Source organism: Phoenix dactylifera, chromosome 4, assembly GCF_009389715.1.
Source record: "Phoenix dactylifera cultivar Barhee BC4 chromosome 4, palm_55x_up_171113_PBpolish2nd_filt_p, whole genome shotgun sequence".
In the NCBI taxonomy this organism is placed as follows: domain Eukaryota; kingdom Viridiplantae; phylum Streptophyta; class Magnoliopsida; order Arecales; family Arecaceae; genus Phoenix; species Phoenix dactylifera.
The window spans coordinates 20544402-20555579 of record NC_052395.1 but is presented as its reverse complement, the minus strand read 5'-3'; the positions used below and the strand labels follow the sequence as shown (position 1 = coordinate 20555579).

Genomic DNA, 11178 nt, shown 5'->3' with positions numbered 1-11178 from the left:
GCCTTCACTTCGTCAGAATCATCAGGTTGTGGTTCAGGCAGTGGTGATTGATTCAGAACATACACTATAGCCAATTCAGTGAGGAGAAAGAATATCTTATCCTTCCGGCGCATAAAGTTCGTCCCATTAAACCTTTCCACCTTGTAAACATCTTGATTAATCACCTTGGACTCCATTGTAGAATACAACAAAAATTCGCTTAAGATTATTGAAGCAGGAGGAACTCTAGTATTTGAAACCGGTCTTGAAGCTCACATTAACACTGTCCTTAAGCGAATTTTGCCCCACTATGTTGCTATTGGTGATCCAGCAAATTCGCTCCAGGATACAACAAAACCAAAATAGAATCCTATCCAGCAAAACTAAGATTCCCCAGAACAACGAAATGAAAGATTTTTTTAAAAGAAGTTGTATTAATCTGTGAAGGATATTGGCAATTTATAATCCTGAATTAAACTCCGAACCAACACAACCTTTGGAATAGTGTCTGTTCAAAACATAACTGCTAGTGCAGTTATTTTGTGCAAAACAAATAAAAACTGCCAATATGAATTTTATTTTATACGTGCACGTGCCACGTGTCCAAGTGCTAATCTTTGATAATATAATATTGGCTTTCCCTCCACAACTTTCCACTAAAAAGTTACTTTAACATGTGTAGGATATGAATGCTTATAAAACTATCTAAAAAACTCTACACAAGCAATGTGGGACTAAAACCCCTCTCAACATTATAAACTATTAAAGGAAGGAGACTTTCAACACTTCACCATGCAAGGCAACGTGAAAATAAAAGTTGAGCATAATACGTTTAAGAAAAGAAACACTTATAATTGTTATTTTTCTCTTGATCATGCAATTTTCCTAGGCTCTTAGCTCTGATGATCGGACTATTTGCCTATGAGCCTCTGCACAAAGACTTCTAAGGGGATGGTAGCGGGTGGGAGAAGTAATAAAAATGAAGAAAAATAAATAATTTTTTAAAAATAAATATGACATTTTTGTTTCAAATGAACAAATAATTACCATGATTGTTATTTGTTTTTTTAGCAAAACCCCAACTTTTACTTGTTATGCCGCCAATCTTTAGATATAACCAGGAACTCATGACAACCATTTAAAAAAATAATTAGATGATTCTCACATGCATGCAATAGATATTGAGGGCTTCTACACAGATGATCATCATGTGGATCAACTCGTCGCACTTGCATTACGTCTGTAACCATATTCCATCAAAGATCCAGACAAGTTTGATGATTCATGTTAGGAACAAGTTTTTAAAAACTTTGACAGTGTTTGTCATACCCCCGCCTGTGTAGGGCACGTGAGGCACCCAGTGCCCATATGGGGGCCACATAAGGAGGAAATATGGAGCTTTCCGGCCAGATATTGTCCATTTTCGATCTGATAGAGGAGTCGTGTGTTCTCTCCTCATGTGGCTCCCACGTGGGCATTGGGTGCCGCATGTGTCTCACGCAGGCGGATACGTGACATTTGGTATCAGAGCATGTGACGGCTCTTGTCCGATGGTGGAAAGGGTGTGAGGCCCAATAGTCCAACACCGGAAAGACTTGTTACAGAGTCTGGGTATATGAGGCGGGTGTCTCCAAATTCTACAGATACGTTTTGGATGGAAAATAAAATCGGAAAAGGATCTGAGCGATACGTGCGGGCTCCGGAACTAGACAATATCTGGCAGGGGAGCTCCGTCTTCCTTCTTCATGCTGCCTCCATGTGGGCAGTGGGTGCCGCACGTGCCCTATGGACGCGGGGCGGTGACACTGTGTTATTTAGGTGTGTCTCTGCTAGTCCGAGCAAGTCCACTGATGAAGTTGGAAAATGGTTACTGCAGGCGGATGGATGCCACGAGGATCCTGAAGCAGTGTCCGGCAGCCCCATTGAATTATATCCCTCTACTTTGTGTGCCAAATATGATATGTGTCGCTGGATTCGTTACTGGTGTCTCGACACGCTTAGTACTCGGCGATCTTAACAGGTTTCTAGGTCCGTTAATGTCGGCAAAAGTACAGCCACCTCCCCGGCGTTATGGGACCCGCTTTAAACCCAGCCAAGCGAGCCTCACGGCGTTGTTTGGGTCCCGACATTTCGCCTTCGCGAAACTCATTGAAAGAGGCAGGGATTTGGAGCGGTGATAGGAATATAGGATCGATTCACGCGTTTCGTCCGATACTTATACCGAAACGGAAATCTCGGCGTGTAATTTAAAACTTAACAAAACTAGCCGTTGGAGCCCCCAGTTCAAACGACCGGTTTTGTCCTCTCTCTCTCCAATTATTTTTTTTTCTCGCTCACCCAAAACCCCTTCCCACGATGAAGCTCTCTCTCCGCTTGGAGCCCCCAGTTCACAACGTTCGCATTTCTCACGCTTTCCCGTTCTTTAAGGGCAAGAAACACTAATTCCCCCCTCCCCGGCCCCCAACCCACAAATTTTGGAACCCAATTCTTTCCTTCTTTCAGTTCGTGGATCGATTCAAGAATCTCTCTGTGCAGGAATTGCTGGTTCGGGCGGCGTCTCCTTCCCTAATCACCTCCGTGAGTGCTCTTACCTTCTCTTTCAATCTCGGATTTCTCTTTCTTGCTATTTATGTGTCTTTTCTTGTTTTTTTGGGGAAGTTTTTCTCTTTTTTCTTTTTTTTTTGGTTGATTGAGGGAATGCTGCGGGAATTTCGTTACTTGGCTTGTTTTTTCTATCCCGGTCTGAGAAATGGCATCGTTTTCTTTGTTTTCTTGGATTGTTTTATAGATCTTGGTGGCTTTCTCTTTTTTCTTGGTTTATTTCTTGAAATCTTAGCTCTTTTTCTTCTTCAATGAAAGGATCGAGGGGAATCCTACGAATGGACTGTTTTTTTTTTTTTTTTGATCCTTGAACACGAAAACTGTTCGAAAAATTTTGCGAAGGTTTCGTACATGCGAATAGAATGGAAAGGAAGAGAAGCTATTACTCTTTCTTGGTTGAAATCAGGGTTGGCTCTATAAATCGATGGAACTGGAGAAAACTTGAGAATGGAGGCATGTGGAAGATGAGGAAGAAAGAGGAGGTGGAAGAAGTGGAGATGGAAAGTTATGTGAGTTTTATCTTTACAGGTTATGGTTGTGTTAAGAGGAGAAATCATAACAAAAGAATGTTCCCCCCTTTGTCTATAATTTTTTTTCTGGAACTTCATTCTGCTCTCTTTGGAAGCGTTTTAGTTTTAACAGCAGCTGTTTCTGTTCATGGCTTAGTTGAGAAAGTCAATACTCGGTCATTGATGATTTTGCGTTACAATATCAGTATCAGAAGTTGGGTTGTGGTAGAAAATTTACCTTCCATGTGGTGGATCCGTGCTTTATTCTTATATGATCTTTCACGTGGCGTTTTCTGAAGGCTTCTCTTTTGCCAAATTTTTATCTGTTCCCAAGTCCTGTCATTATAATTTCTGATTGAAGTCAGGTTTCTCTAGAAGTTGATTAATAAATATGAAACTATAACATTGTAAGTTTGTTCTGGTTCATTGTCTTCGCAATGTCCTTTCCAATACCTCACTGCCTTTCCCTTTTTCCCTTTTTTTTCTTGACATAGTTTAACCCAGTGCTCGACCAAGATGACAGCAGCAAGGACTCCTGGTACCCCAGCTTCAAAGATGGAAAGAACACCCGTATCTACCCCTGGAGGCTCCAGAGTCAAAGACGAGAAGATTTTTGTCACAGTAAGGATGAGGCCGCTGAGTAAGAAAGAACTAGCACTAAAAGATGAATTAGTGTGGGATTGTATTGATGACCATACCATCATATTCAAGGGCTCAACTCAGGAGCGTTCAAATTCACCGGGCTCCTATGCTTTTGGTATAGATTAGATGAACCTTTGGATTGTTTCTGATTAAGTCATTTGAGGTTCGAGATGCGAAGTTGCAGTTTTATGCTCACAAAACAGACATAAAAGTGATTTGATTTTATCTTCTGTATAGACAAAGTATTTGGACCTGATTGTTTAACTGAGATTGTCTACGACGAAGGAGCTAAAAATGTTGCATTATCAGCATTGACAGGAATAAATGGTAAATATCAAGAGAAGGACTTTCCAGCTTGGTTTCCAACAATAATTTGTCTTTCTAACTGATTGAACTTTGTGTATGGCAATTCTTTTGTAGCTACCATTTTTGCTTATGGACAGACTAGCAGTGGCAAAACATATACCATGAGAGGGATCACTGAGAGTGCTGTAAATGATATTTACAAGCACATAGAAAATGTAAGTTTCACAGAAAAATTTTCTCTCCTCTTATTCCCCCTTTTGGTGGAGGGGAGGGGGTGGCGGGGGAGGGGTTCAGCTTTTCAAGAATTTATTTTTGAATATCTATATACTTTGACTGCTCTGGAGGAAACGTCTCAAGCTGATTTATGTCCTTATTTATTATCTGCAGACTCCAGATAGGGACTTTGTGATTAAGATTTCTGCTATGGAAATATACAATGAGATAGTAAGGGACCTGTTAAAAACAGATTCTGGTCCTCTTCGGCTGCTTGATGATCCAGAGGTATTCTGCAGTTCTTATTATCTATTAATCTTTTTGTTATGTGATGTTCATCCTCTTATTTCACTGCCTCTACAGAAAGGAACTATTGTTGAGAAACTGGAAGAAGAAACAGTGCAAGATATTCAGCATCTGAGACATCTGATCGGCATTTGTGAAGGTTGATTTTTTGATTTTTTGCAGATGTCATATTTACTATGACTATTTTCATTGTTATTTCCAAACCTGATCATTTATTTCATAGTATACTTGAAAAGATTGTTTTTTAATGCTTTACAGCACAAAGGCAAGTTGGTGAAACTGCCTTAAATGACACCAGCTCCAGATCCCACCAAATAATAAGGCTGGTAATTCTAATGATTTCAGTTGCTTTTAGAGTTTTATATTGAAAATTCAGAAAGAAGGGGGAAACTGAATTCCTTTTGGTTACACATCCAGACAATAGAGAGCAGCCTACGTGAACATTCAGGCTGTGTGAAGTCTTTCGTAGCAACCCTGGTAAGTCTTACCTTGTCATTCTACTGTAAAATTCCAAATTAAATTTCTGAATGAATAGATACTAATGCTTAAGGTTGGCATTCTGCAGAACCTTGTTGACCTTGCGGGAAGTGAGAGGGTTTCACAAACTAATGCAAATGGTGTTAGACTAATAGAAGGCTCCCACATAAATCGTAGCTTGTTGACTCTTACAACAGTAATCAGAAAGCTCAGGTCCAGTTTTTCATATACTGCTACTTTTTTTTAAAAAAAAATAAAAAATTATTCAGTCAATAATCTTATCAAAGTTCATGATGTAGCTTGAGTTTAATTAATTTAATTAGATGGATGTGAAGTAATTGGAAATTAGAAAAATGACAGGAAAGCAAACTGTCATGTCAAGAGACAAGGTAAACTAACTGATGGCATCACATTCAATGGTAAATACTATAAGCAGAAGGGTTGAACATAAAGAACTAGAGAAATAAAATAAAACTTTATGTGCTCAGTATGAAGTTGAGTCTCTCCCTTCTACACTCACCAGCCTTTCATTTGTATAAAAACTCTTCCGTTGGCCTATCAAAGGATATGAGATCACATAAAACTTTATCGAGGCACTATATACAAGGGAGAGTATCATATATAATTTGAGTATATGCCTATTAAGCATAACTAATGAAATTTATGAGATTATTTTGACCAGTTGACTGAAATTCTTGTCATGTCCAAAGATTTGGATAGGAGCCACAAAAGTTTGTTGCCTAAGATGAAAGTTGTCCTTATTGTTCAATTATGTGGGATGGCATATCTGCTTGCTCTGGCAATGCCAAAGAAACAACTCTTTCTCTTCTAACAGGGATCTAGAATAGCATACCTCCAGGAGAGAGAGACCTGCATTCATGTGGGTGCCCTGGATTTCTCCAATGAATTAGACACTGAACAACATGAGAGAGGTCAAGTTGTTACAGAAACAGAGACAATAGACAATGCTTGACTCTGGAGAGTATACTGAAGCATCAAAAGTCAGATGAATAATAACCACAAATATTGGATTACCAAATGAATATTGACAAAGGCAATGACCATTATAACTCTAGTTGGCCACCCCACCTCTGCCCTGGCAGTAGAATAAAGAGAAAAACAGACAAGGACTTCTGGTTTAGATACTTCTGATTGATGTATCAAGGGAGCAAGAAGGAACAGGGAATTACTAACATAACTCCTTTGGATGCTAATGCAACACTTTTCAGCTATATGATATCTACTGAACCAGGGTTAAATGTTGTTTTGGTGACAGCAGTTCCAGCGATGCCAATAATTTTGGATCAAAGTTCTGAAGATTTAGATAAGAATTCCAACAATGTCAAATAAATTCGCAATTTAAGGGAACCAAGCAGGCATTACTGTTACGTATATTTTATTGTTGTGCACTTTGTGACATATCGTTATTGTGGTTCCAGAAACATTCATCTTTTTACGTAAAATGTTAAAAACGTCATGTTTAGAGTGTAATAAATCATTTTGTACGAATGATGAAGATGGATTTCCAATTACCTGAATAATCATTTTTCCCCAGTAATGTGACTGAAGCTCAAGGAAAACTAAGGGAAACTCTTACCTTAGAATGAACTAGAAAGGATAATCAAGATTGAGGAGTAGAAGTAATTTATAATGTGCTTTAAAAGTTGGAAGACTTGAAACAGGTGAGAATATAGATATTTTAATTGACTAACAGGTTCATTTGCAAGCTTATAATAGTGCCACTGGTTTGGTGTTAATATAATAGGCAGAAAAAACATGGAGACTGATGGAGAATAGACAAATAATAGATAAGATTATATATTTTTCCCAAAAATGAATAGGTTTACATGTCAAAGCTGTGCAAATGGGTTGATCCTTTTGATGGTGACATTGGAAGTGATAGTACTATATTAACAATCAAACTTTTTTAACTGGTTTGATTTCCTTTCCTAGATTGGGTTGAATTTGGAATGGAGGATATGGGACTGGGAGTTGACTGCTTGTGATTGATCGTGGGAGCAAACATGTCATTCATACTTGCAGAAAAGAGTTTGCTTCTGGGAATTGAATGACACAAGTGACCTAAAGAACAAAGGGAGGCAAATCCATTGCATAAGAATCTCATGCAGGGGCTTATTTCATGCCTCCTATCAGAAGCAATTTTAACTACATATGAATGGCTCTTATATTTACATATGCATGATGGTGCATATGTTCTCAAACCTCAAATTTAGTAAAGGTAGAATATGTCACTCTATTTTAAGCTTTACATAAACGATAATATGCTATTGAACCATCTTTAGTCAATTTTGTTATGTTTCTTCAAGATCTGTCCTTGCACTATAGCCTTGTTAACATCTCTTACCTCATCTGCTTAAGAATAACTTTCCTGATTCCTCTATATTTGTCTTAATCATATTGTTTAATAAACTTATTAGTGCCATAAGCTGCAGTATCACTTTCTTTCTTTCTTGTCTGAATCACATAGTTGTCGCACCACATTTTTGCCTCATAATGTCTTAGAGAATTGTACACGCACAAACCACTTGTATAAAGCTCTTTTTAAACTATCATGATCTTAAATGTTATAAAGTTGACTCTTGCTAAAAATTGTTGCTTATGGCTGTCTTGAACATTTTTAAAACTGGTTCTCTAATGCCACTGACTTTCACCTTGCAGTGTTGGGAAAAGAAGCGGCCATATACCCTACAGGGATTCAAAGCTAACACGTATACTGCAGCTTTCTCTCGGTGGAAATGCAAGAACTGCTATCATATGTACCATGAGTCCAGCACAAAGTCATGTAGACCAATCTCGCAATACTCTCCATTTTGCAACTTGTGCCAAAGAAGTTACAAATACTGCACACGTTAACATGGTAAGAGTCAAAATAAAGTGAGATCTGCTGGTTGGTTTTTTGTTGTTGTTGCTGCTGCTTCTGTTGCTGTATTGTATCATGTTTTTTGTTGATAAATTGTGCAACTGACCTTTTGGTCAATCAGGTTGTGTCAGACAAACAAATGGTCAAGCATCTGCAGGATGTAGTTGCCAGACTTGAAGCAGAACGATGCACCCCAGATCCTTCTGCGTGTTCGGAAGCCCTTCTAAAGGAAAAGGAGTTGAAGATTAAGGAGGTAAAATTAATGAATGTCAAATTTGAAAATTTCTTGCATTTGAAGATACAAACAATCATTAGTATCATTAGTGTGAGACAAAGGAGCTCTAGATTAATGGGTCGGTCATATACCTTGTTAACTGGTGATAAGCAGATGGAAATGGAAATGGAAGAACTGAAACGGCAAAGAGACCTTGCACAGTCTCAACTGAATGAACTGCGAGGGAAATTTAGTGCATATCAGATGGTAAGGGAATGAATCACTTTCCCCTTACACTAGCATTTTCATTTCAGCTCCTTTGGTAGTTGGCATTATCTTGAAGTTCTTTTCTCCTATCACTCTCCAGGGTTCGAATCCATTTGAGTCATCACCTTGCCAAAAAGTGGCCAAGTGTCTCACCTTTTCTAGCCCATCACCATGCAATGGTGACAAGGGGCATGGAAAAGGTGACAGGATGAGAGACACAATGAGGCAGTCATCAGCTTCTCCTTTCATGCTTGTGCATGAAATTCGCAAGCTCGAACAATTACAAGAGCAGCTTGGAGAGGAAGCACACCGAGCACTCGAAGTGCTGCAGAAAGAGGTGGCTTGCCACAGGCTGGGGAATCAAGATGCTGCTGAGACCGTCGCCAAACTTCAGGCAGAGATCAAGGAGATGCGTGCAATTAGATCTCTGACTAAAGAGGTTAACATCGAAGATGTGGTCACCAGGCAAAGTGCTGGAGCCAACCTTAAAGAAGAGATAACGCGACTTCATTCACAGGGCAGTACCATTGCCAACCTCGAGCAGCAGCTGGAAAATGTCCAGAAATCTTTAGATAGGCTAGTGATGTCTCTTCCGAACAACTTGCAGCCTAACGAAACCACTCCAAAGTCCTCGAAGAGTCAATCGAAGAAGAAGAAGATGCTTCCTCTGACCTCAAGCAACAACGTCAACCGACCGCATCTTATAAGAGCACCGTGCTCTCCTCTCTCTTCTTCCCGGAAGATATTAGAGTCCGAAGTGGAGAACAAGGCTCCAGAGAATGATACAGTATCCCATGAGACCTTTTCAGGATCTGAGAAAGCTACTCCAACCAAAAGCGAAGCTGGCAGCGACGCAACGTCCAGGGAAGGCACACCATGCTACGGACGTTCCAGTTCTGTGAACATGAAAAAAATGCAGAAAATGTTCCAAAATGCTGCAGAGGAAAATGTAAGGAGCATAAGAGCGTACGTCACCGAGCTGAAAGAACGTGTTGCCAAACTTCAGTACCAAAAGCAGCTTCTTGTGTGCCAGGTATGGATTCCTTTTCTCATACTGCTTCATTTTGATCTTCTTTATAGAGCTAGCATGTTTATACCTTTGCTTTGTGACATAATGTCGTCAGGTGTTGGAATTAGAAGTAAATGAGGCTGCAGGGCACGACGTAGCAGCAGAGGCTGATGAGAATATATCAGAATTACAGAGCTCCCCTGATACATGGGATTCTGTCTACAAGGAACAAATGCAGCAGATTATTCAACTGTGGCATATTTGTCATGTATCAATAATACATCGGTCGCAGTTCTACTTGTTATTTAGAGGTGATCAGGCAGATCAGATATATATTGAGGTGGAGCTTAGGAGATTGACCTGGCTGCAGCAGCATTTCGCGGAAGTTGGCAATGCAAGCCCAGCTCATACTGGAGATGAGCCTCCTGTTTCTCTGCCATCAAGGTATTGGAGTATTTTGAGTAAACTTTTAAGCAGTTATCTGTATCATTTAATCTTTAACGGCAAACTGTTTACCGATCTTGATCGTATATTAGTGATTTAACAGCCATCTCCCCCTCTAAATTGCAGTATAAGAGCACTGAGGCAGGAAAGAGAATTTCTTTCCAGGAGGGTTAACTCACGTTTGACAGAAGAGGAAAGAGAGCTGCTCTATACCAAATGGCAAGTTCCCCTTGAAGGGAAGCAAAGGAAGCTTCAGCTGGTGAACAAGCTATGGGCGGATCCAAACGATCCAGCACACATTGAGGAAAGTGCTGATATAGTGGCGAGATTGGTGGGTTTCTGCGAGGGAGGAAACATCGCCAAAGAGATGTTTGAGCTGAATTTTGCACTGCCAGCAAGCAAGAAACCGTGGTTTTTGGGATGGCAGCCCATATCAAATTTGCTGAGACTGTGATGCTGTGAATTACTAGAGACGCAAGAACTGAGCATTTATTATTAGGTTGTTTCTTTTTTCTCCTCCATTTTTTTAATAATAAAGGCATTTCACTTGTATACCTTATAAATATTTGAAATTACATGTATACTCTTATAAAATCACTATTTATATGTATACTCTTATTTCTCATTACACGTTTGTCCTCAGCGTCGCAGTCGCAAGGCCATGTTAGTTTAAGTATTATGTTAGTTAATTGTTTTTTTCAAATATACGCTTATAAATATCTCACAAATTTACTATTTAGATGTATGCCATTATAAATTATTTTTTTATGTTTACTCATTAAGGATATTTTAGTAATTTTAATTTTAAATAGCTTATTTTTCATGGTATTAGATGACATGTTGATTGTAAGGTAGACATACAAAACGGAAAAAATTAAATATAATCATAAATAGTGAAATTCTGAGGGTATACTTGTAATTTTGGATATTTATGAGAGTTTGCATGCGGAAAACTCTGGTAATACTTACATTTGTCCTAAAATACTTGCTAACTAACCTACCAAACGAGGAGTCAGTTGAAAAGTTGATCCTGATTGGATTGTCTTATTATAAACATCTAAGAAACCTTATTTCAATGGGATAAACTTTAATCTAGTAAGTACTTCAAATACCTTCAAAGAATTTAGTGGAACTATTAAGGTTTCCTAGATGGCTGCATGATCTCTGATTTAATTCACTTCAATTGGTTGGAGGAAATCTGAAATCGAGTATAGTTATTTTAGATTCACATGATAGTTCAAAATGGATATAATTTTGATATCTTGATTTTTTTTTTTTTTTTTTTTTGGGGGGGGGGGGGGGGGATGGATAGTACTATGTAACAACTAAA

General features: G+C 38.9%; 1 protein-coding gene across 1 annotated transcript; it reads left to right on the top strand.

The window, feature by feature from the left end:
* The first annotated feature begins 2294 nt into the window (after nt 1-2294).
* LOC103696150 (kinesin-like protein KIN-7A) lies at nt 2295-10473 on the top strand. Its single transcript, XM_008777684.3, has 15 exons — nt 2295-2556; nt 3584-3846; nt 3969-4058; nt 4152-4252; nt 4425-4538; nt 4614-4695; nt 4815-4882; nt 4974-5033; nt 5122-5246; nt 7713-7911; nt 8036-8167; nt 8303-8395; nt 8496-9428; nt 9520-9848; nt 9975-10473. The coding sequence occupies exons 2-15, from the start codon at nt 3606-3608 to the stop codon at nt 10300-10302; spliced, it is 2895 nt and encodes a 964-aa protein (XP_008775906.2). The 5' UTR covers nt 2295-2556; nt 3584-3605; the 3' UTR covers nt 10303-10473.
* The last annotated feature ends 705 nt before the right edge of the window (nt 10474-11178 follow it).